The sequence below is a fragment of the Balaenoptera borealis genome, assembly GCF_965194805.1.
Source record: "Balaenoptera borealis genome assembly, chromosome: 1".
NCBI lineage: Eukaryota > Metazoa > Chordata > Mammalia > Artiodactyla > Balaenopteridae > Balaenoptera > Balaenoptera borealis.
The window spans coordinates 25888594-25916149 of record NC_138860.1 but is presented as its reverse complement, the minus strand read 5'-3'; the positions used below and the strand labels follow the sequence as shown (position 1 = coordinate 25916149).

Sequence of the window (27556 nt, the reverse complement as noted above, 5' to 3'; positions counted from 1 at the left end):
CCCATTTGGATTTTTAAAAATTCAAATATAGTGATTTGATTAAAAAGCAAAATAAACTATTTGCTTTTGTCGCTATATTGTCAATTCTTTTGAAATTTTCTCACCTATTCATTTAAGTCCTTGAACATTTTAATAATAGTTGTTTTAAAGTTTCTTTAAGTTAACTCCAATATATGAATTTCTTGTGAACCTGCTTCTGTTAGCTGCTTTTCCTCCCAGTTTTTTGTCACACTTTTTACTCTTGTATGCCTGGTTATTTTGGATTATATCACAGGCTTCATAGATGAAAACTTGTGGAGGTAATTTGAGCCTTTGTTGGATTTCTTCTTCCGGAGGAGATTTATTCATGTTGCTGGCAGGCAACCAAGTTAGGGCAGATCATCTTAATTCAACCAGAAATGAAAATCATTCTACTGGGCTTTAGTCCCTGTGAAGGCTGGTCTATTTCAGACTCACTGTTTCTTCTGGGGAGTAGCTGTTTTAGGTCCCACTTGAAAGCCTAAGCCTCCCTTCTTCTTGGCAAGTCCTAAATCCCGTTGATTGTGCCAGCTCTGTAAGTCTGCTAAAGGCTCTGCTCAGCTTTTTTGGCTTCCAAATTGAAGCTCTCTGCCAGCTTCTCTAACTGCTATCAACAGGAGGGTTTGTCTGAAATGAGCTAGTCTGCACTTCCCAGAAGCAGAACTCATTCATCTTTTCTTTTCAAAAAATATTTATTTTTAATTTAATTTAATTTAATTTAATTTAATTTTACATGGGATCTTTGTTGCAGCACACGGGATCTTCATTGCGGCATTCAGGATGTTTAGTTGCGGCATGAAGGCTCTTAGTTGCGGCATGTGGGTTTCTTAGTCGTGGCATGCAGGCTTCTTAGTTGCAGCATGCAGACTCTTAGTTGCGGCATGCAGACTCTTAGTTGTGGCATTCAGGCTTCTTAGTCGTGGCACGCAGACTTCTTAGTTGCAGCATGAGAACTCTTAGTTGTGGCATGCATGTGGGATCTAGTTCCCCAACCAGGGATCAAACCTGGGTTCCCTGTATTGGGAGCACAGAGTCTTACCCACTTGACCACGAGGGAAGTCCCTTTCATCTTTTCTTAATATGTTTTTGCACATGTTCAAAAATGAGTATATATATATATATATATATATATATATATATATATATATCCAGTATATGTTCATATAGGTTATGAACAAATATGCATATAGTGGGTATGTGTGCAATTTCTTTGCTCATTAGGGGTATACTATCAAAGTATGAAGACTCTTGTACTTTATTCCCTTTAGCTGTGATGTTGGTTCAGTAAATACTTGTGATCGGCCTAGTAGAAATTATTCTGTGTGTACAAGGGAACATGTCAAATTCTTGATGATGGTCTCTAATGGGGATGTGATATAGATTAATGTGTAAACCTAAAGAAATGAGTTCATCACATTTAAAAATTACAGCAAGTAAATAGTCTTATTGGTGGGTTTTATTTTATTTTGCCTCAACCTGTTTTCTAAATTCTATATATCTGAAAAACATTTCAAGATACTAGAAATTTTTCATGTTGCTGTCTCCTTAAAGCTAGCAATTTGGTGTTTACAAAATATACATATGAATATAGTTGATTTTTTAAATTAATGTAAAAATGATTATAGTGGTCAAGGGTATAGGCTGTGGAGTCAGGTTCTTTGAGTTTGAATCCTGACTTTGTCATGTACTAGCTCTGTGACCTTGGCCTATTTATTGAATCTTTTTGTTGCTGTTTCCTTCTCTATAATATGGATATAATTATAGAACTAATTTGTAGGACCTGTGTGAACATTAAATTATATATATTAAATTTATAAATGTTTAAATTTATAATTTTAAATTATTTTAAATTCATAAATTCACAGACTGAAGTACTGCCTGATACTTAGTAAATATTCAATAACTGTTGACTACTGTTAATAATTAGCATTTTATTCAGATAATGCTATTTGGTCAGGCCTCTTAAGGGAAGGTTCTAATGAACAGTTTGCTCTTACCACTATATTAGCAAGATTTATCATTTTAAAACAAAATATATAGATTTTTATGTATATTTAATGATTAAAATGTAGATAGATTGCCTTATGTTACTAGTTGTATAGCAAAGTGCTCAAAGTTTAAAAATGATTAAGACAGTTTCCATGAAGATATATAGTATATATGTAATAGTAAACATAATTTTTGTTTTAAAAGTATTTTAAAAGTTATGGTCTGAACTAAAAAGTATTTTCAAGTTCTTAGATTCTGTTGGTTGTGGCTTCAAAGTATGGTTGCAATAAGTTTTACAACAAAGAAGTACTTAAAACCAAAAAAACACAACTTATGCATGACCCTAGTGAAATGACTCCTTCCCCTAAACTGTGGTTCTCTCAATGCATGTGATACTAACTCTGTGGAACTAACTGAAAAAAATGCTTGTGTTGCTACTGTAATTTCGTATGCTGTGATTTGCCCACCCTTTATCTTCAAGTGATATAGAAGTTGTTAATTTCTAGGAGCATTTGAATTATAAAGTCAGTCACACTGAAGTAGGCAAATTTTATAATTAATGATTGTTAAATGAAAAAATTGTTAGAAATTATTGCTAAAAATACATGTTTCTGGATGCCTGAAGATGTCCTTGCATTCACACTATTTTAGAGATTTACTTCTCTATTGTTTCTTTAAGTAAAATTTATATATGTCTGTATATAAGAGAGAGGAAAGAGAGGAGAGTGATGACTCTATTTATCTTTGCACTGCTTGGATATACCCCCACTGAGGCTTTTGACGTGTCATTTCCGTTTATGTAATGGATTTTGAACTCAAAGTCTCTGTTGATGTGTAAGCTATCTTGAACTGAGTCCCATTATGAAAGGGAGGATTGAAGAAAATGAAACAAATTATGCTTCCTTTTATTCAACTTACCTGCCCCAAGGTTGTTTTGGGTTTATGAGTCACATGATTTGTTAGTTCCTTCATATTTTAAGAGTACTTTCTCTGCATAAATAAAATCCATGTTTGTTGTATTCTCCCTTAGAATCATTAGCTTCACATTTTACAGTAATTGATTATTTTTCTTGTTTTTCTTTTTTGTATTCTTGTAGTTGTGTTGTATACTTTGTTGCATTTTTATTATTTAAAAAAAGTTTTTTTATTGAAGTATAGTTAATGTACAATGTTGTGTTAATTTCTGCTATATAGCAAAGTGCCTCAGTTACACACATATATACATTCTTTTTTATATTCTGTTTTATTTTTATACAATTTTTTCATTTAACAATCATTAATTATAAATTTTGCCTACTGACTTTATGACTCAAATGCTCCTAGAAATTAACAACTTATGTTATCACTTGAAGATAAAGGGTGGGAAAATCACAGCATATGAAATTATAGTAGCAACACAAGCATTTTTTTCAGTTAGTTCCACAGAGTTAATATTTTATTCTTTTTATATTCTTTTCCATTATGGTTTATCTCAGGATATTGAATATAGTTCCCTGTAGTATATAGTAGTATAGTTCCCTATACAGTAGGACCTTGTTGTTTATCCATTCTATGTGTAATAGTTTGCATCTATATACTTTGTTATATTTTTATCCTCCTTCTTAAGACATAAGTTTTCTATGACCTTTTTTTTTAATTAAGAGTAAATTCCTTATTGTGAAATTGTGTTTTTTATTCTTATTAAAGAAATACTAAAACAATCTGGCTTACTTTTGTACATACTATTATATAGAAATTAAACTATTTAGAAGATTTCTATAAGGCCATTTTACTAGTTATAATTACCATTCAACATTTCTGAAGTACCAGGAATAATTTGAATATGGCAAAGTACCTAAAGAGGGGGATGACATGATCCTGAAAATAGGATATAAACAAGTACTAACAAATTAATTTTAAAAACTTTTAGTATTTATTTCTTTCATTAGGTATTTACCTTATTTAATTATAGTAATAGTAATGTCTATACCCGGAAAATGTCGACAGCCTAACTAGTATTAGCAAGAAAGAATCCTGAATGGAGTGGTTCACTATGAGCCAGGACTTTGGCTACAGTGGCACTATCAAAGCAGTGTAATGGAGAGCAACATTGTCTAATAGAAATAGAATGTGAGCCATGTACAGAATTTTGTTTTCTAGTAACCACATTAAAAAAGGGTTTTAAAAGGTGAGATTAATTTTAATAGAGTTTGTTTAATCCATTAGATCAAAATATTATTTTAACTTGTAATCAATATTTAAAATTATTAAAGGCCTATTATTTTTACATTCTTTCTATTCCTAATAAGTCTTTGAAATATGGTGTTTATTTTACAAATATAGCACATCTCAATTTGGACACATTTTTTGTTGGAAATGCTTGATCTGTATTTAAATTTCCTAAAATTTAGGTGAAAAAGCAGGTTCACATACCCAGTTTGTTTCAAACATGCATAAGTTTTTCAATAACTGAATCAATATGTTTTAGAATTTAAATTAATTAAAATTATATAAAAGTAAAAATTCAGTTCCTTAGTCTCACTGTTCATATTTTAAGTACTCAGGAGCCATGTGTGGTTAGTGGCTACCATATTGGTTAGCATAGGTATAGAATATAGCTGACAACCAGAGATATCAACTAAGGGACCCTGAATCAAGTGTAGTATTTTAGCTAAATTTTAATGTGAGGTGAATGATATAAATTAGCAAAAATTATTTTATTGAGATTTGGGGGATAACATGTTAAGTGAAGTTTATGTCTGAGTTTCATATGATCTGCATCATTTTCAGAAAACAATTTGGAGATAATTACAAACTTCTCTAGTGCTCAGTTGGTGGTCCTTAGGATGAGACTGTTAATTCCTAGAAACTGCCTTATTGCTGTGGTCAGTGCTCATTAGTGAGGTGTGAAATCTACCTAGTAGACCTTGATCAGCATTTAAAGAAAATAAGAAATAGTGTTGAATAGAATGTATCAGAGTGCTTCATGTGTGTTTAGTTTTGAGAAATCTTTGTTTCAGTTATGTATACGTATTTTGTATGTACATGATTTCAGTGAAAAATGAATTGTTTATTTTGGGCTGCAAAATTTTTGAGAATCATTCTTCTGGGGTATGCTTTTTATTGCTGGTATACTGAATATTGCCTACAGGTACATATGTCTAAACAAAGCATTAATCACAGAAAACTATAGATTTAGCAATGAGATATAAGTAGTATTGGAACACGTCAAGTGAGTAAGATGACAAAATGTAAAGTGATATGTAGTTACCATCATAAACACAACATATGAGTGTGGTGACTTTCTTCCTCAATTCTGAGTTAACTGTGAGTAGCCAGATTTGAATTTAGGGTTAATAGAATACATTATTTGGTAACTGTCTTCTTCTAAATTTTGGTTTGACTATTAAGTCATCAAATTTAAACTTGGGGGTTGCATCTTAATTCTTAAGAAGAATCTTGGCTTCTTTTGAAGGTAAAAGTATAGTATTTAGGCCTAATTTACTTGGATTACAGAAAAATGGCACTCAGAATCTTCTTAAAGCATTTTAATAAAATAATTGTGTAATATTATATATTTAATCATTACATTAATTTTTTAATTTCAGTAACACCTGATGTTTAATGTCACCAGATAATGCATTAAGATGTATCAAAAATGAAGTCAAATCATACCTGGGAGTGAGATTATTTTTTTGACAAAATGTAGATTTCTCTTTGTTAGTCTGTTACTTCATTATATTTGAATGTTCTTCCTCAAAGTTTTGTTTTTCAACTTTTGTATGAGCCTTACTTGAATAGTTTGCTTGAAATTCTTCAGCTTGAATAGTTTGCTTGAAATGCTTAAGTGTACTGAGTCAACATGTCAAATAACTTTTATACAATGTACATATTTGGTATGCTGTTTTGCCACAAGAGGCTGGAAACTTGGGCAGCACTTACTGTCATGCTTTTGAAAGGCAAAATATGCCCGAGTCAGTGCTGTGCAGTGATTGTACTGTGTCACTGTTCTTTTTCTTTCTTTTTTAAAAAAATTTATTTATTTTATTTTTCGGCTGTGTTGGGTCTTCATTGCTGCACGGGCTTTCTCTAGTGGCGGCAAGCAGGGGCTACTCTTCCTTGAGGTGTGTAGGCTTCTCATCACGGTGACTTCTCTTGTTGTGGAGCACGGGCTCTAGGCATGCGGGCTTCAGTAGTTGTGGCATGTGGGTTCAGTAGTTGTGGCTCGCAGGCTCTAGAGCGCAGGCTCAGTAGTTGTGGCGCACAGGCTTAGTTGCTCTGTGGTATGTGGTATCTTCCCGGACCAGGGCTCGAACCCATGTCTCCTGCATTGGCAGGCGGATTCTTAACCACTGTGCCACCAGGGAAGCCCTCGCTGTTTCTTTTGTGAGAATTGGTACAGCCATAGGGACTCTTATAGAATAGACATACAGTTTAGATATAGCAAATAACTTAGAATGCCTTTTCTACTGTACTTCTAACCTCCAGGTCCCATATAATGTTAGGGCATATTTAAAAATACTATGTATCAACCGGGGCTTCTTTCTGCCTGTGATTTTTCTCTTGCATAGGTGCTTTCATATAGCGAGATACAGGTGTACATGAAGATGAACCTTTTTAAATGCTGTTGTTATAGCATCGAAGGAAAGGGAAGAGGAGGAAGAAGAGACAAAAATAGTATTTGTTTATAACTGTTTCCAAAAATAGTATTTGTTTATAACTGTTTCCAAAAGCAGTAGGCCTGTACTAATTTCAAATCCCATTAAGAATATTATCCTACTGCTTAAGTTAAAGTGTTCCAATTGAAATGTGTTAGGAATGCAGATAGAAGCCAAATATGGTGTAATAGGTTCCTTTACCTCTCAGAGTAGGGGCAGAGAAGTGTATAGAAATCCATGTGCCTTTCTCCTTTGAAGATAGAAACTGTAGAAAATAAGCCCTCTACTCCTTCATATATATGATAAGTATAAGGCCCAGAGCTAGACATTGTGAAGAATAAAAATTATCTATGGCTGGGTTATGGGTATTCAAATGGCTTAAATCTGGTAGGACACATATGCAAATATATACAGTGCAGAGAGTTGTATTTGGGAGGGACTCTATGCGTGGTACAGAGTGCCATAGAGGAATACATTATGTCTTTTGGAATGGAGAAGTCAGGGAAGACAAACCGGAGTGACTTTTGAGCCAAGCCATGAAGAATTGGTCAGTGTCTATTAAGAATAATTACAGGAGATTCACACCTGTAAGTATTAGTATTAGAAAGTAGTTTACAAAGTAGCCTTTTGAGAATTAAACTAATTACATCATCACAAAATAATAGGAGGCAAAATGTCTTGAGGCCCAAAGAAAGGAAGACCTACTTTAATAGATATTTAACATAAATAGTATATTAGTATGTCTTTTTTAAAAAAAGTTCTCAACAGAAGAAGGTGGACTATTTAAGAAATTGTATATTGTGTGGATCTAGCAATTCCCAGGGAAAGAGAGAACTTCCAGGAACTTGAACTTCATGTTTATTAGAGATGTGTACTCTGTTGTAGGGTAGAGATTCTTCACTGAGGTATACCACAGCTGGAGTGAAATATTCTTTAAGTTATTGATACTTTTACCCCATTGTCCATAAAGCATAATTGTTAAGAGTACGGCCTCAAGATCACAACTGATCCATGTTCTATTTTTGAACTTACTAGCCTACCCTTGATGAGATATGAGACTTGGTTTCTTCATTAGTATAATAGGACTAAAAATTACCTATCTGCTAGAGTAATTGTGAGAATTGAATAAGAGTATTGGTCTGAAGAGTTTAACTGGTACATGATACTCATTAAAGTTGCGAAGTGTGATCTGTAATTTTATACTCACCAAGGAGCCTTAATCACTAATTTCTTTTTTTTTTTTCTTAAATATTTATTTATTTATTTGGCTGGGCCGGGTCTTAGTTGCAGCACATGGGATCTTTGTTGCGGCATGTTTAGTTGTGGCATGCGGGCTTCTTCATTGCAGTATTCGGACTCTTAGTTGCAGCATGCATGTGAGATCTGGTTCCCTGACCAGGGATGGAACCCGGGCCCCCTGCATTGGGAGCACGGAGTCTTACCCACTGGACCACCAGGGAAATCCCTTAATCACTAATTTCTAGACATCCTCATCATCTGAAATGGTGCACAGAGCAGACCATTAAATATTCCAGGAACTTGCTGAGATATCCCTATCATAAAGTAATACTTCAGCATTCTCAAATGATGCTGGTTAACATTAGTCTATCATCAGGAACCTAATTATTTCCAGGAGGTCTAGAAAAACTCTGTTTCTGAACCTTCAGTAAGGCTACAGACCTGCTTGAATAAACCTACTGCTGTTTAAGGCCAATCTGTAAGATTTCTTGGGCAGTAATAATGGCTAACTTTTCTTGAGCATTTACTGTGGGCCAAGTACTCTGCTAACTGCTTTACCTGCCATATTGTCTAAGCCTCACAAATGACTCTTCGAGGTAGGTATTACAATTCTCCACTTTCACAAAGAGAAAATTAAAGCTTGGAGATGCTAGGTAACTTGCCTAAGGTCACCACACAGTTTGTTAAATGGCAGAGCCAGAATTTGACCCTTGGTCTGCCTGTGTTCTCAGCTATTATGCCGAACTGCACAGGATTCAAATCAGGAAGACCTGGTTTCAGATCCAGTTCCACTTCTTTCCAAGAATATGATTTTAAACAAGTTATTTTTGCCTCTCCAAGCCTCAGAGTCTTCATCTGAAACACAGTATGAACACTCCCACGTAGGCTTGTTTGGAGGATTAGAAATAAGGTATGTGAAGTGCCTGGCACGGCTTCTAATACATGACAGAGACTCAACAAGAGGCAGCTCTTATTGTTTGGGGCTCTGTAGATTGCTTTCTTCCTTCCCCCTTGGCATGAGATCTCTGTGTCTCTTTCAGATAAAAGTAAAACCTTTATATTTTCAACTGCAAATACATGCTAGAAAATAATTTGGTTATTTAAATTAGAAAACAACTGAGGCTGTTGCCAGTTTTAAGGACTGACATTTTTCCTACATAGCCACATAAAATTTTCACTGTTTTTATTGTGATAAAAAATATGTGACAGAAAATATGCCATTTTTACCATTTTTAAGTATACAATTCAGTGGCATTGATTACATTGACACTGTTGTGTAACCGTCACCCCTGTCTCTTTCCAGATCTTTTCCATCACCCTAAGCAAAATCTCTGTAACCATTAAGCTGTAACTCCCTCCCCTGCCCTCAGCCCCTCTAATCTAGTTTCTATTTCTATGAATTTGCCTATTATAAAATTACACATAAGTGGAATCATACAGTATTTATCCGTTTGTGTCTGGCTTAATGTTTTCAAGGGTCATCCATGTTGTGGCATGTATCAGAACTTCATTACTTTTTATGGCTGAATAATATTCCATTGCGTGAATATATCACATTTTGCTTCTCTCCTCATCTGTCAGTGGCATTTTGGTTGTTTCCACCACATTAGCCACATGGCACTTTTAAAGTCTCATTTGAATTTGGATTCTCTCATAATAGAGATCTTGAAGACACTTTATTAAAATAATAATTACTGGGACTTCCCTGGTGGCGCAGTGGTTAAGAATCCTCCTGTCAATGCAGGGGACACGGATTCGAGCCCTGGTCTGGGAAGATCTCACATGCCATGGAGCAGCTAAGCCCGTGTGCCGCAACTACTGAGCCAGCGCTCTAGAGCCCACGAGCCACAACTACTGAGCCTGTGTGCCACAACTACTGAAGTCTGTGTGCCTAGAGCCCGTGCTCTGCAACAAGAGGCCACCACAATGAGAAGCCCCTGCACCGCAATGAAGAGTAGCCCCTGCTCACCGCAACTAGAGAAAGCCTGCGCGCAGCAACGAAGACCCAATGCAGCCAAAAATAAATTAAATAAATAAATAAATTTATTTTTTAAAAAATTTACTTTTCAATTAAAAATTATACTCTAGTTAGAATTCATTTAGGTCTAAACTAAGTTATTATAGTCAAGTTAAATCATTTTACTTTTCATATTACATACCTCTTAGTGGAGCTATATAGTATATATTTTAAGGAAAATGATACCAGCCAGATTTAGATATTTTTATATTTGACAAGCAGTACTTTTATGTCTGAATAAAATAAAATATTCCAGTTGCAAAATAGTTGAAAGCACGTGATACAATCAGTGCAGAGCTCATGTTTTGTTTTATACTTTGTTTTCCTGTTTTTTAAAAAATTTTACTGTACTTAAATATATATTTATTTACTGTATATATTTACTGACTTTCTAAAGAGCAAATAAACATTTCTATTTATTAGTTTGAAGAATTTACAAAATTCTTTATCACTGAGTTTTTCTCAAAATTGCTGAAATATTATATTTCATTCAAATCCAAAGTAATACTTGGCAAGCATAAAAATACCTAAATCTGGCTGGCATGATTTTTCTTAAAATGTAATATACTTTTGGATGAGAAGAGAGTGTAAAACATGACTGATACAAGGCTTAAAATCTATTTTGTATATCTTTAAAATGTTAGAAGGATTCTTGGAGTAGATTGAGATTTTTTTCCAAGTCTTAAACTAAATAGCCTAGAGTTAATCATGGCCCTCTTATTTTTTTTTTAATTGTATAAAAGGAATCTGTTGACAATTCTAAAGTACTTTTCAGGGCTTATTTTTAGGAAGGATGTAATGAGAATATAGTATAAATATATGCTACCTGAATTTTCCCCCGTATACTTTTTAAAAAATTTATTTTAAAACTATTTTTAAATGTTTTCATTTGTAAATATTGCTGCTGTTTGGCCATATAACAACTTACACAAGTAACTTTCACTTGTCTGTTAAGTATCCAGGGATAACATGAGTGATTGGTTTTAGCAGACAACCTTATTTAACCATTAATTTCTTTCTTCAAGGCAGTGGTCCCAACGTGATGCACATTAGAATAATCTAGAGAACTTCAAAAAATCTATCAGTGTTTGGGCTCGATCCCCAGAGATTTAGATTTCAGAGGTCTGTGATAGAAATTTGACAAGCTCCATAGGCAATAAACATGCAGCCAGGGTTTAGAACCATTGTATTCAAGCAAGAACTAGGTGAGATGAGGTAGGGTTGTAAGTGGGATAGAAGTAGTAGGAATAAGCCTTAGTCATTTCTCTCTTCCCTACTTACAGTAAAACAACCCAGGAGAAGAGGAAAACCAAATATCAGTGAAAATCCAGAGTTTAAAAAATGAATGTTTTTCTTTTTGTTATTGTAGACATTGAAGGACTTTAATGAAACTTAAACGGTTCAACAAAAGATGCTCTAATGGATGACAGCGAAACTCCTACATATAATCTGCAGATAGAACCACAAGATGGATGTCATCCTGGTGATGGTGTGGAAAGTATTGTAACATGCTTGCCCTCTGCATCAGATGAAAATGAAAATCAGCTTGATGGGGATGGGGATGGGCATGAGCTTCTGACCAGCAGTGACAGTGCAATGGGCAAACCTGAAGTGTTTGAGCCGGACAGTCTCAACAATAATGAAAGCTGCACATCAAGCTGTGAGGTGGCTGCAAGTGAGAACTTGGAAAACACTGCTTGTGAAGGCCCCAAAGATGGACAGGCCTTCTTGAGAAAGGACCAAAAAATACCTGGAAAAAGAAGTTCAAGAAGCAAAAAAGGCACTGTTAAGAAGATACCACAAGGTATTTTTAAAAAATTATTTAGACTATTGTTTAAGAATAAAGTCTTCCATCCCATACTGTGTGTATTGTCCTGCTTCTTGCTTTTCTTCTCTTAATATATTCCAGAACTAGTTCTGTGATAGCACATACAGATACAGCTGTGTGGTATGCCATGCATGTGATGTGTGTCTCTATAGTGTTCCATTATATGGGTGTACCATAAAGTATTTAACCACTTCTTTATGGCTGTTCCCAGCATTCTGATGTAATAAATGTGCTGAAATTGACATTCTTTGTACCTGTCTTCTCACTAGGTGCTTTAAATATATATATATATATATATATATATATATAGCCTCCTTCCTTTATGTATTAGACCATTTTCTACCAATATCAGCCTTAAAAGTTTCCTTCTTTCATCACTTTGGCTTTGATTTCTACCCTGTGAGTTTATGGGCTAGTACAATCTTACTCAACCACTTTATAGGATCTTTCCATCTCACTTAGTAGGTGAGTGGTAAACATTAACATGTAATAATATACATCATCTAACAATGTTGAATAAGACATCTAGCTTTATATTACTTTGGTTACAAAGTAAATCACAGTATTTCTCATCTGGCTTGTAATTTGGCAGTTAAAATTTGGAGCTGTGGACTTTTTTGCCTGAATCACAGGGCTCCCTTGGGAAGAGGCAGCCTCTGGTTATTTTTGATCAGAACCATTTGTCTCTAGAGAGTTCTTGACACCCTAGACTGGGACTCTTTAGTGTAGCACCACTTTACCCACACTAGCAGCTGCTCTAGTGAACAAAATGGAGTGTCTCCTCTCTTCTGCTCTGCTTCTTTGGCTGATTAGAAACATAGCCAGTCTGTCCATATCCTATTTTTTATTTGTATTTGTTTATTTGCAGTAAAATATGAAACTTTCCAGTTTCTACAAATCAATCCTTGTTTATTCAGTCGGGCAGTTTGATAACTTTTTAATGTAACTCATTAAACTCATTTGGCTTTCCAATTAATGGATCCCTTTTTCTTTGCTTTTCCTTAGTAGACTTAAAGCAAATTTAAAAAATTTTTGACAAGAGATATGAAAGCATTTTCTTAAAAGAACTAAGTGTAAACAGATGATATATACAGTGCTATCTGTATATAAATTGATTTATTCAGTAACCATAATTCAAGTGCTATTTGTTCCTTTCTAATCTGATCTAGTGATGTTTTTAAGAACTGAGACCTAGTTGCATATATGTAAGGGTCAGTCATAGCTTCAAGATTCATGGCTTCTTTTATTTCTTCTTTCCATGACCTATTCCAGTTACCCTAGGTGTGATTATTTAATTTCAAGTTATTCAGTGATTATCAGTGAGCAGATATGTATAAAATTACTGTCCCCTTATGCATTTGAAATATATGATTTATAAAAGTTAGGGGCAGCCTTTATACAGATTATTTTAAAAATTATTTTATATATCTTTAATAAAATGAGTTTAAGAGTGTAAGAAAACTGAATTAGGAGTTGCACAACCTAAGTTCAAATCTTACTTCTGGTTCTGGGTCACTTGGTGAGACTTAACCATTCTGTACTTTAGTTTCCTCATCTGTGTAATAATGATGTTCGTCTACATATATCTATAAAACTCCTTTCTGAGCTGTGAATTTCTCAGATTTCTGAATAGAAATGGTATAGTCTAAACTCAATTAAAATTTGGTGATTCACCTCCAGTGTATCTATAGAGTTTTTCATGTGTAAGTGGTACGTTGGTACATTTTTGTTTTTAATCATCATCTTTAGCTGGAGTACTGCAAAAGCCCCCTAAAGATGTCCCCCATCTTGTTTCTTGCTAATCCATTCTTCATGTCAAAACTAAAAATGCACAGAGTTTATGGTTAGAGATCTATGGGCATATTTACTCTTTACTATTTAATTCTAAGATCCTAAGTAAATAAAGTTTCACAAAATTAGCAGATAAGTACTTTTCTAATAATAGAGTAGCTTCTCAAATGTGAAATGAAATGACATATAAAACATGATATTCAATTCCAAACCAGAAATAAGTTTTTTGTAGGTGGGTGCCCTCTCAACAGTTTTTTGGCAACATACATTAAGGTGAATTTATTCACTATTATGCTTACCTAGTTTAATTTGTAGTAATTTTTAATATATCCAAAAGCTAGTACTAGGGGAAAAAATTGGAGCAATAGTATTAGGGGACATCATTATTTACTGGTTTTCTGGAAGCAGCATTTCTGTAAACCTGCTAAAACCTGGAACTTGTCCCCAGGAAAAGTCCAGTTGGCATTATGTTACAAGAATTTTTTTTTTCTTAAGAGAATGGAGCAGGGTTTCAAGCTGCATTACATCACGTTTTCACTGTGGTTAAATCTGGTGTAGCTTTAGGTAAATATCCTAAAAATGAATGAAAATGAATCAATAATATTTTAAAATTTTTTATTGAAGTATAGTTGAAACCAATAAATTTTTAACAGTTTGATTGAGAGATAATTCACATACTATCTAATTCACTCATACATTTAAAGTATACAGCAATTCAGTGATTTTTAGTATATTCACAAAGCCGTGCAATCATTACCACAGTCAGTTTTAGAACATTTTCATCACCACAAAAAGAAATCCCTTACCTATTAGCAGTCATTCCCCATTTCTCAGACTCTGCCCTTAAACAGTCTATGAGAGCTCTCATGGGCATGCGTTTGTCAAATTCCCTTGGAGTTTCGTGAAGTTCATTTCTTGAAATGCTTTTTCAGATCTGCTGTATATAAAATCTAAATATTGAGTTTAGGATACTCAGACAAATGTGTATCCTAACTAAGTAAACCTTTTATATGAAAGGAGAAAATAAATAATGGTTTTTGAGTTCAGGACAGTCTGGCTGGAGGCAGAGGTGCTTAAATAATCAGGTAAGCTTGTAGAGCTAGACATTGGCTTAGTGTGGCTCATTAAATTTCCTAACGAATAATTAGAGCTCTGCTTCTTTAAGGGCTCAGCAACGCAAACAAGCTGTAAGAAGTGCTGTTCTTTCCACTCAAGAAAAGTGCCCTTTGTGGCATATGAGAAGAAAATAAGGATAATCTTTTGAATGTTTATATGTCAGAATCTGCTATGATGGCACATTCCTACTAAAACACTTTAAACATGACTGATTTAGCTAGTGAAAGTAGTGGTCTTTCATCCTTGTTTGAGTCCCATCCCCCAAAACAGTCCTGAGGTATTAATAGTAATTTTCAAGACGCTGCCTAAAATAAAGTTGTGGCTGTTTTGATGTCTTTCCTTCTTTATATTGACGTTGAAAAAAATGCCTTCATTGCTGTAATTTCATATTATGATTCTTTGAGCCATTGCATAACTAAATTCCTCAAATCACCTGCATATGCTCATGCATATCTTGGCCATAAGTTTGGAAAATGGATCAGAAATAAATTTTAATACATGGTTTTGTAGTTCCTATGCTAGACTCTCTGTGCTTTGTTCCTTTTTTTTTCCTTCCAAAATTTCCTCTCTCAAAGGTTCAAGTCAGTGCCATGAAAATAGAGAGAAGAGTGCTCAACATTTAAATATCTTCAGTTGCTGGCTAAACACATTTAAGCAGTTAAAAGGAAATATTCCTTCCTTTTCCTCAACACTACATACTAGTATTATGAGAGATAAAGTTGAAAATGAGCCAGCTTCCTTCTGACCTGACCTGGGGTCAAAGGGATATCTTATGTAATTATAGCATAATTACCATTTGCTTTGCATGGCACATTCTCCTCCTGTGCCCTCAGGTGGCAGCCTCTGCCCTTAGAGGGAGCAGCACAGGTCTGTGGTTAGGAGCTCAGGCCACAGTCAAGCTGCCCTGTGACCTAAGGCAAGCGACCTGACGCCTCTCAGCCTGGCTCCTTATAAATTAATGGCTAAGGATGAAATGAAGCACTTAGTAGACATTCCAAGTGGTAGCACTGTTTTCTAGATTGGGCGTTGTTGTCTGATAGGATAATTATCTTTGTCAACTGAAAAAAAAAAAAAAAAGCACAACCTAACAGTTGAGAATTAAGTTTTATTTGGCGACAAAACTGAGAACGTAAGCCCGGGAGACAGCCTCTCAGATAGCTCTAAGGAACTGCTCTGAAGAGGTAAGGGAGGAGCCAGCATGCGTAGGAGTTTTTGCAACAAAGGCCAGGTAGTCGGAACATCAAAAGATGGCTGTTAACTAAAGAAAACCAGACATCTCAAGGAATTTAGCGCTTTTCTATGAATGGGAAGATGCAAGAGTCTGGGCTCATTGAAATCATTCCTTTGATATACACCTCAGCTTTCTGGGGCCAGTATCCTGTGCTTTCTTACCCTGAGTCTCCTCTGGGTGCATCACTGGGGTGGCCGCAGTGGCTGACTGTTAGAGGGTGGGCATCCTCTTTCTATCCTGAGTTCCCTCAGGGTTCACCTTCTGGGCAGCTGTACTGTGATGGCTTGATGGCTGCAACATTCTTTGTTTACTGATATGGCAGGCAACATTTTTTCTTTAACATCTTACTAAGTTCACTGATTCTTTTTCCTGCTTGCTCAAGTCTGCTGTTGAATCCCCTTAGTGAAGTTTTCATTTCAATCACTGTATTTTTAAGTCCCAGAGTTTTTGTTTCACTTCTGTTGGTAATTACTATCTCTTTAATTGATATTCTTATTTTGTTCATAACATTGTTTTCCTGATTTCCTTTAGTTCTTTGTCCATGGTTTCCATTAGCTCTTTGGGCATATTTAAGACAGGTGATTTAAAGTGTTTTTCTAATCCAACATTTGGGCTTCCTCAAGGATGCTTCTGTCAGTTTATTTCCTCTGAATGGGCCATACTTTAGTGTTTCTTTGTATGCTGTGTGACTTTTTGTTGTTGAAAACTGGACACTTGAATATTATAATGTGGTAACTCTGGAAATTATATTCTCCCTCTTAAGGTTGGCTGTTCTTGATTGAAGTCATGGTTTGTATTCCTTTTCCATTCCTTATGGCTCTATGCTTAGGTCCTTCCTTTAACACTTAGCCAGGCCATTTACAATTCTGCCTCAGCCTTCACTTCCTGCTGCCACTGAGCTTATTCATCCAGTGGGGAAAGCTTAAGGTGTTCTCCCGTCCCTTCTAAGCATGCATCCTGGCCTGGGCATATGTGTAACTTTCTAAATTCCCTAGTATATGCCAGCGCTTTTGAATGCTCTGATTTCCCAAAGAAACTGTATCCCTGGCCTTTGCTCCCTGGTTTTAAGCAGTCTATTGTATGCCTCAGTTGTGAATTTTTTGCCCCAGGTGGCTGCAGATTTTTTGATCACCTGATAATGTAACAAAGCAAGGGCTTCTGTGCCCCCAGCAGAAACTCCACAAACTCTGAGAGCTGGTGTTTGCAGTAAAATAAGGGTTTTTTGCAAGGCACCAAGTGAGGGAGTGGGAACCAAGTCTTAGATCCAATTCAACTTGGTCTTTAAGTTATGGGGTTTTTTTGTTTTTGTTTTTTGTTTTTTTTTTTTAGGGGAAGAAAGAGAGGCTGGGATTGTCATTTTGTGACATTTCTTAGTCAGTGTTTCAGGAGTCAGTATGTCTCTGGTTTACAATTTTCAGGCCAGGTGGTCCACAGCTTCGGGAAATCTATTAGCTTATCTTGCCTTAGAGAAACAACTTGAGTTTGTATGTTAATGATGATATCTATAATAGTAATTTTAGTACATTAATAATACTGTTATCGGCAACAGCAATTTTAGCCATCTGACTGGTATGTTTGTGTTCAGTTAGCACAGGATTGAGGTCAGAGAGGACAAGAAAGGGAATGAAGTTTTGCATAGAGAGATTGATCTTAAACTCAGCAAGAGAACTTGGTTTTAGGGGCACTTGGTATAAATAATGCTTGCCAGCAAAGCCTGCTGCTTTTCTGCTCTGAGTTAGGTGAAACAGAGGTGAACACCTTGCATCAGTCCTTCAGGTAGTCCCAGACAGGTTCGAATAGACAAACAATAATTTTCAAGTAAGGTCTGCCCTGCTTCCTTTGGAACCAGAGACCAGCGTCCCGTATAGGGAGGGTGCTGCTGTCTTCAAGACTGCTGCGGAGCTGGAGAGGGCAAGGGTTTTAATATGCCACGAATCTCGCCTACCAGTTTTACAATGCCTTTTTCTTGATTCAGCATTCACTTTGTTGCTGTATACCTGTGACTCTTTTTCCAGAGTTCTGACAAAGTTGATTTCGGTAGTTCTAGTTTTTTTTTTGTTTTTTTTTTTGTTTTTTTTAATATTTCTATGAAGGGATGGGCGTTTGGAGCTGCCTACTCCATGATTTTGCTTATATCACTCAATGCCTTTTAATTTTAGGGTTTCCAATAGCAAGAGCTATGCCCAGATGCATAGATTTAAAATGCTCTGAAGAATACTACTGTTTCATATTTTTGTTTGATAGCACCTTTTTAGATAGGGATGCTGTTGATTAAGAAACATCACCTCAATCTTTGGGAAGTGATATTATCTTTGTTTTATAGATGGAGGGGGCAAAAAGCTTAAATATTGAAGCCTCATAAGGATACAGTGGTTGAGAAGGAGTTTAAATGCAATAGAGCTCCAGGAAAACAGTTTGGTAGTTCCTCAAAAAGTTAAACATAGAACTACCATTTAATTCAGCAATTCTACTTCTAGACATATACCCAAGGTAATTGAAAGTAAGGACTCAGATACCTGTACACCAGTGTTCATGGCAGCATTATTCACAGAAACCAAAAGGTGTTAACAACCCAAATGTCCATTGACAAAATGTATGAAACAAACAAAATGTATGGAAAAAAACCATATATATGGAAACATTCTTCAGCCTTAAAAGGAGTGATAATCTGATATATGCTACAACATGGATGAGCCTTGAAGACATTATGCTGAGTGAAACAAGCCAGACACAAAAGGACAAATATTGTTTGATTTCACTTATATGAGGTACTTAGACTAGGCAAATTCATGGAGACAGAAAGTAGAGTAGAGGTGTCGACTGAGAAAAAAGAAGGCAGAACCTAGCAGTTGAGAACGTTTAATTTGGCAGACTTTCTGAAGACCTAAACACAGGAGGCAGCATCTCAGATAGCTCTGAGTGGCTGTTCCCAAGAGGTAAAGTAAAAGCCAGGAGATACAGCAGTTTCTGCAACAAAAACCAGCTAGTCAGAACATGGAAAGATGACTGTTAATTAAAGAAAACCAGACATCTCAAGTTAATGAATTTAGTCCTTTTCTATGTACAGGAAGATGTGAGGGTCTGGGCTCATTGAAATCATTCCTTTGATATGCATCATAATTATCTAGGGCCAGTATCCTGCTTTTTTCCATCCTGAATCCCATCAGGGTGCACCACTGGGGGGCCGCTGCAGTGGCTGGTGATGGTGGCAGGCAGCTTGTTTGTCTCCATCCTGAGTTCCCTCAGGGCTCACCGTCTGGGCAGCTGCAGTGGCTAATGGCTTGATGGCCGCAACATCCTTTGTTTACTGATGTGGCAGAGGATTCCAGATGTGAAGCAGGAGGGGAATGGGGAGCTAGTGTTGAATGGGTACAGAGTTTTTGGGGTGATGAGAAAGTTCTGGAAATGGTTAGTGGTGATGGCTGTACAACATCGTGAATGTAATTAATGTCACTGAATTGTACAGTTCAAAATGGTTAAAATGGTTTTATGTTACCTATTTAAAAAAAATCACCAAAACAAATTCATAGAGTTCCAAACTCACTGGTATGGACATACAGAGTTAATTTGATTGCAGCTTGCTGAGTTTTAAACAAAAGTTCTTGAGTATTTATTGAGCACTTACTGTATGACTGCCACCATGATGCATGCTTCGTATGAAATATCTCATTTAATCTTCTCCAGAGCCTTACTAAGTACCACAATTAGCCTCAATCTACAGATGAGGAATCTGAAAGCACAGAGATAAGTAACTTGCCCAATATCATATTGCTCACAAGTGACACTCTCAGGATTTGATCCCAGGCAGTCTGACTTCAGACTGAGGCTGATTGTTAAACCATGCTATTTGACTTTTTCTGAATTTTAATGTGTGTTTAAAGGAAAGTTCTGTTTCATGTTTGACTCACCATACTTTGCCTTTTCTCTGAGTATGTTGCCAGCCGTGCTTCTTCAGAACAATTCCTGCTTGCCAGCCTCAGCAAGATGAAACATAATCAGAGAAAGGGGTGATGGTTCACTCTGAAGGAAGTGGTGGAGTTTGGTTTGTTTCAGCAATTGTCTCTGAATCCTGGTATAACTTTTCCTCAGATTTCGTTATTAGATCTAGCCTGAATGTAGTGAAAGGGACCTTCGACAACTGGGTCAAGGAAAGTATTTTTATGAAAGCAGTGAATGTAGTATTTTTTCCTAATACTTTTCTTCAAAAAGCTCAGTGTTCTTAGTTGAAAGAAGAGAGGTCATGGAATAGCAGTGTCTCTTACTTTATTTCTTATCTAAATGTAATTTCTGAGAAGAGTCTGTACAGGGCAGTATCCCCGTTTAACAGGTAGGAAAATTAAGAGGTTGACTTGCCTAGAGTTGCAGAACTAGAAAGCAGTCGATTTGGGATTCAAACCCAGGCACCTGACTTCAGAGCCAAGGCTCTCATTTAATCTCTGATGAACTTCAATTGCTTCATCTATAATTTCTAATACCTACTTTATACTGTTGTGAGAATCCAGTGGCATAGTGAATATGGGCTTGTAGTATACTCCATGGTACCTACTCAAATTTAACCAACTTTTTTCCCAAGAAGTATTTTAAGTACCTGCTCTGTGTCAGGCACTGTGCTCAGTATTGATGTCACAATGGTTAATCATACCCCTGCCCTATAAAAGCTGACAGACCAGGCAGAGGGAACAGCATGAACGAAAAGCAGATTGTTTTCTAAAGCCCCACAAACCTGCATGTAAGATAGCCTCCTTATACTCTTGAGTAGTAGTATGCAGTATACGAAATGCATTAAGCCTTCATTTTTAAAAATTGAAGTATAGTTGTTTTACAATGTTGTGTTAATTTCTGCTGTCTAGCAAAGTGATTCAGTTATACATATGTATACATTCTTTTTTTCATATTCTTTTCCATTATGGTTTATCACAGGATACTGAATATAGTTCCCTGTGCTATACAGTAGGACCTTGTTGTTTATCCATTCTGTATATAATAGCCTACATCTGCTCACCACAACCTCCCACTCCATCCCTCTCCCAGCCCCCTCCCCCTTGGCAACCACAAGTCTGTTCTCTGTGAGTCTGTTTCTGTTTCATAGATAGGTTCATTTGTGTCATATTTTAGATTTCACATCTAAGTGATAGCGTGTGGTATTTGTCTTTCTCTTTCTGACGTACTTAGTATGATAATCTCTAGTTGCATCCATGTTGCTGCAAATGGCATTATTTCATTCTTTTTCATGGCTGAATAGTGTGTGTGTGTGTGTGTATGTGTGTATACATACACCATATCTTCTTTATCCATTCATCTGTCGATGGACATTTAGGTTGTTTCCATGTCTTGGCTATTGTGAATAGTGCAGCTATGAACACAGGGGTGAAATGCATTAAGCCTTTAAATAACCCTTCTCCCATCCCCAAACATCCCCATCAGCTTAGTTTACATTATTACTTTCACTATTTTATCCTTAGTCATTGCTGCTATCTTTACCTAGGCCTTGATATCTTCTATGTAGCATCTTTTCAACCCCCATTTTGCCTGTGATAATTTTTCATTATCTTGATTAATTACTACCTAAGGTATGAGATTTTTACCTTTAAATTATCTAGTCATATCATTCTCCCTGTCTCACAGAGAAACAGTTAATATCCCTTCTGTATATTAACAAATGGCAGATCAATGCTAGATTATTAAAGAAGAATACTATGAGTAATTATGTCAGGGTACATTCCTAATGTTTTAGGATAAAGGATACTAGTACTGTTCTCCCACAGGTGTGTCTCTTGACCACTATCAGAGACAGATTCTAAACTGAATAAAACAACTCTGTGTCAAAACTGACACAAAATTCAGGTGGTATGATGAATTGAGCACAATCTCTCAGTTAAGGTAATTCCTCTAATCTCTGGCCCAAGGCAGTTACAGGTAATTTTTAAAAAAATGTAAAACCTCAATAGGTACATGTAAACTATGATGTCTATTTTAGAGCTTGATGAAGTTGACAGATATTAAATTAAATGAAGGCCTATGATTGACTGTCACCACCTACATATACTTATAAATAGAATCACCAAATTGCTTAATGGGGTATTTTAACTATAGCCCATTTGACATTCACAGATGAAGATAAATAGAATTTTTTGCTCCTATGTGGATGTGTAGATTTATATCTAGTAAAAGAAAGCTTCTTTTATATTGAATGACAATTTGTAATTAAGGTGAAATTATATGTGCTGATACATGTTTTGATTTGGCTTTTCTCAGTAACTATAAATATATCTTTACCAGAAAACTTTTAAGATATTTAGAAGAAATTTTTGTATTAATTGATGATATAGTCTTAATTTTTTCAAGCAAAACTTTTGTAAGACCACATGACATGAGAAGTAATGACATAAAAATTATTTTGAAATCTACATGGAAAAATACTGAAACTTCCATGTTATGTCATAAATGCTTGATTACTATTACTTTAAAATGTTTTAGTACATTATAAAGGTATCAATTCACAATATGCTAATCTTTCTGAGTACTCATGGTTATGCTAGTGTTTATTTTCTTTATTGTCTTTATTAAAAATAAGTTTAATCATGTTCAAACTTATATTGGTGACTAATAAATAAACAATTTAATACTCCAACGTACTTTTTATAATTCCTATTATTCACCATGACATTAGCAATATGAGCTTCATTAGCTTTATTTACACTTTGCTCTGAATGTTTTCTTCAAAATGAAAAAAAAATGTAAAAGCACACTGTCTCAGAAGTGCTTTATGATTCCTGTGACCTTTTTAATTCAAGTGACAGTAAAACCTCTTTTTAGGATAAGCTTTGCGAGCACACCTACCTTTTACATTCACTATCTCATTTAATTCTCACAATAATTTTATAAGTTGGTAGAGTGCCCAGATTACAGATCAGGAAACTGCGGGGTGAAGAGATTGACAGATGTGCCCCAGGTACAGCTAATACATAGTGGAAGTAGGATGGGTGCTTAGGGCTGCCCTGATTTCCCTGTCATTCTTCTTCCAACTCTTTGGGGATAGATAGTTTTCTCAGTATGAGTTCTTTATCCTAGTAATGTGAAATTAATAAGGACGTATTTTAAGTAGTTTAAAAATCGATTATCTAGAATATGGCTAAATACTGTTTTCCTATTGAATATTTTGTGTGCCTAAGGCAAAGTATATCCTTGTCATTTAATAACATGTATAATAACAATTTATATGTTTCTTTAAACCATGATAAAATTATTATCCTTAAAGCTTGACAACACTGGAAACAGAAACCTGCTTTTTAGTATGGAATGTGGCAGAATTCTTGCAAGGCCATGCACTTATTTTCTTGCATGAAACTCTGATATGCCACTGTTTATGCAATCTACATTTTATGCAAAGTTAGTCACAGTGGTTAAAAAAATACAATGTGTGTGGGAGGGCAGTTAGAAGATACTCGTATTAGACAGGTACCCTTACCTTCAATTTTCTTAAATAATTGAATAACCTTGTATACAGCAGTATTTTACATTTCATTTAATTAATTTATTTATTTAAATTGTACATATTTAAGGTGTACAACATGATGGTTTGATATACATAGTGAAATGATTACTACAGTCAAGCTAGTTAACATATCTCCTCACGTAGTTACCGTTTATTGTGTGATGACTGCAACTGAAATCTACTCTCAGTATATTTTCAGTGTTCAATACAGTATTATTAAGTATAGTCATCATGCCTGTACATTAGATTTCTAGATTTATGCATCCTACATAACTACAACTCTGTACCTTTTGACCAACATCTCCCCATCTGCCCCCACCAGTCCCTGGGAACCATCATTATACTACTTTGCTTCTATGAGTTTCACTTAAAAAAAAAACTTTTTTTTTTTTTTAGATTGCACATGTAAGGTGAAATCATGCAGTGTTTGTCTTTCTCTGCCTAGCTTATTTCACTTAGCATAATGTCCTCCAAGTTCATCCAAGTTGTCGCAACAGGCAGGATTTCCTTCTTTCTCATGGCTGAGTAATATTCCATTTTATATGTGTACCACCTCTTCTTCGGCTGTTCATCCATTGACAGACACTTGTATTATTTCCATATCTGGTCTATTATAAGTAATGCTGTAATGAACCTGGGGGTGCAGATATCTCCTTGAGTCTTGATTTCATTTCCTTTGGGTATATACCCAGAAGTAGGTTAGCTGGATAATATGGTAGTTCTAGTCTTACGTTTTTGAGGAATGTTTGTCCTGTTTTCCACAATGGTTGTACCAATTTACATTTTCACCAACAGGGTACAATCAAATTGTTTTCTTGCTATTCATTTGTTTGAATTCCTTATATATTTCGGATATTAACCCCTTTTCAGATGGGATGGTTTGCAAATATTTTCTCCCATTTCATAGGTTGTCCCTTCACTTTGTTGATTGTTTCCTTTACTGTGCAGAGGCTTTTTAGTTTGATGAAATCCTGTCTTCTCCTTTTGCTTTTGTTGTCTATGCTTTTGGTGGCATGTCTGAAACATTATTGCCTAGACCAATGTCAAGAAGATTTTCCCCTATGTTTTGTTCTGATTGTTGTATGGTTTCAGGTCTTACATTTAAATCTTCAATTCATATTGAGTTGATTTTTGTATATGTAGTAAGATAAGGGTCCAATTTCATTCTTCCACATGTGGAAAACCAGTTTTCTCAGTACCATTTATTGAAGAAACTATCCTTTCTCCAATTGTTTGTTTCTTGCATCTTTGATGAAGTTCATAATTGTGTGGATTTATTTCTGAGCTCTCTGTTGTGTTCCATTGGTCTGCATGTCTGTTATTATTGCCAACCATCTTATTTTGAATACTAAAACTTTGTTTGTAGTATTTTTTGAAATCAGGTACTGTGATGCCTCTTTGTTCTTTTTGCTCAAGACTGCTGTGGCTATATGTGATCTTTTGTGGTTCCATATAAATATTAGGACTTTTTTCTATTTCTTTGAAAACTGCCATTGAAATTTTGATAGGGATTCCATTGAATCTGTAGATTGCTATGAGTAGTATAGATATTTTAAAATTCTTCCAACCCATGAACATAGTATATCTTTCTATTTATTTGTGTCTTCTTAGTTCCTGTCATCAATATTTATTGTTTTCAGTGTACAGAGCTTTCCCCTACTTGGTTAAATTTATTCCTAAGTACTTGATCGTTTTAAAGCTATTGTAAATAGGATTTTTCTTCTTTATTTCTTTTTCAGATGGTTCATTGTTAGTGTATAGCAACGCAACTGATTTTTGTATGTTGATTGTGTATTCTGCAACTTTACTGAAATCATTTATTAGTTCTAACAGTTTTTTAGTGGCATCTTGAGGGTTTTCTAAGATCATATCATCTGCAAACAGAGACAGTTTTACTTCTTCCTTTTTGAGTTTGATGCCTTATATTTCTTTTTCTTGCCTAATTGCTCTGGATAGGACTTCCAGTACTGTGTTGAATAGGAGTGGTGAGAGTGGGCACCTTTGCCTTGTTTGTGACCTTAGAGGAAACTATTTTAACCTTTCACTGTTGAGTATGATGTTATCTGTAGGCTTGTCATATATAGCTTTTATTATGTTGAGGTTTCCATCTGTACCTTCTATGTCAAGAGTTTTATCAGGAAAGGATATTGAATTTTGTTAAATAACTTTTCCCACATCTACTGAGATGATCATATGATATTTATCCTTCATTCAGTTAATGTGCTGTATCACATCGATTGATTTCTGTATGTTGAACCATCCTTGCATTCCAGAAATAAATCCTGCTTGATCATGGTGTCTGATCCCTTAAATGTGCTGTTGAATTCAATTTCCTAGTATTTTGTTGAGAATTTTTACATCTGTATTCATCAGAGATATTGGTCTATAGTTTACTTTTCTTGTAGTATCTTTACTTGGCTTTAGTACTGAGGTAATGCTGGCTTTGTAAAAATGGGATTGGGACTGTTCCCTCTTCTTTGATTTTTGGAAGAATTTGAGAAGGATTGACATTAATTTTTCATTAAATATTTAGTAGAATTCACCAATGAAACTATCTGGGCTTGGGCTTTTCTTTGTTGGGAGGTTTTTGATTACTGATTCAATCTCCTTACTCATTACTGGTCTGTTCATATTTTCTATTCATAATTCAGTCTTGGTAGGGTGTATGTTTCTAGGAACTTATCCATTTCTTCTTGGTCAGCCAATTTGTTGACATATAAATTTTTCATAATAGTCTCTTATGATCCTTTTTATTTCTGTGGTATTAGTTGTAGTGTCTTCTTTTTCATTTCTGATTTTATTTATTTGAGACCTTTCTTTTTTTCATAGTGTAGCTTAAGATTCGTCAATTTTGTTTATCTTTTCAAAAAACCAACTCATTGTTTCATTGGTCTTTTCTATTGTTTTTCTAGTCTCTTTCATTTGTTTCTACTCTAATCTTTATTGTTTCTTTCCTTTTGCTAACTTTGGGCTTAGTTTGTTCTTTTTCTAGTTCCTTGAGGTATAAGGTTAGTTTGTTTATTTGAGATCTTACTTTTTTTGTAATCTGGGCATTGATCACTATATAGTTTCTTCTTATTGTGGCTTTTTCTGCATCACATAAGTTTTGATAAGTTGTGCTTTCATTTTCATTTTTCTCAAGATACTTTGTACTTCCCTTTTGATTTCTTTTTTGATCCATTGGTTGTTCTGGAGTGTGTTGTTTAATTTTCACTTACTTACGAATTTCCCAAATTTCCTCCTGTTATTGATTTCTAGTTTTATAACATTGTGGTCAGAAAAGACACTGGATATGATTTCAGACTTCTAAAATTTGTTAAGACTTGTTTTGTGGCCTAACATATGATCTATCCTGGAGAATACCTTGATAAGATGCTGTACTCTATTGCTGTTAGACACAATGTTTTATATAGTTCTGTTAGGGCCTTTTCTGTAGTGTTCTTCAAGTCCACTGTTTCCTTTTCATTATCAGTCTGTATGATCTATTCATAGTTGAAAGTGGGGTATTGAAGTCCTCTACTATTATTATATTACTGTCTATTTCTCTCTTCAGTTTAGTTAATATGTGCTTATATATATTTATATATGTGCTTGGTTACATATCTGTTTACAATTATTATATCCTCTTGATAAACTGACCCCTTTATCATTATATGTGACCTTTGTCTCTTTTGACAGTTTTTGACTTAAACTCTGTTTTGTCTGATACAAGTACAGCCACTTCTCCTCTCTTTGTTTATCATTTGCATATAATACTTTTTTCATCCCTCACTTTCAGCCTTTGTGTGCCTTAAAGCTAAAGTGAATCTCTTGCAACAATTGTTGGATCTTGTTTTTTAAACCATTCAGGCACCCTATGTTTTTTGATTAGAGAATTTAATACATTTACACTTGAAGTAATTATCAGTAGGTGAGGATTTACTATTGCCATTTTATAAATTGTTTTCTGACTGTTTTGTAGTTCCTTTCTTCCTTTCTTTCCATCTTCATTATTTGATAATTTTTATAGAGTTATGCTTTGATATCTTTATCTTTTGTGTGTATACTGCAGGTTTTTTTTTTTTTGGTTACCATGAGACTTATATAAAACATCATATATATATATATATATATATATATATATATATATATACACACACACATATAATATTGTATTTTTAGCTGATAACAACTTAACTTTTACCATAATCAAAAA

General features: G+C 34.9%; 1 protein-coding gene across 3 annotated transcripts in view; it reads left to right on the top strand.

Moving 5' to 3' along the window:
- The window catches only part of CNST (consortin, connexin sorting protein), a 133711-nt gene that overhangs the window by 39508 nt on the left and 66647 nt on the right, over nucleotides 1-27556 (top strand). For 2 of the 3 annotated variants that reach the window (XM_082340444.1, XM_082340443.1), the window contains exon 2: nucleotides 11270-11704. The exons of the other annotated variant lie outside the window; for it this stretch is intronic. In XM_082340444.1, coding sequence (XP_082196570.1) covers nucleotides 11320-11704 — 385 coding nt within the window. In that variant the 5' untranslated portion in view covers nucleotides 11270-11319. The remainder of the gene's footprint in view (nucleotides 1-11269; nucleotides 11705-27556) is intronic. 3 annotated transcript variants of the gene reach the window in all.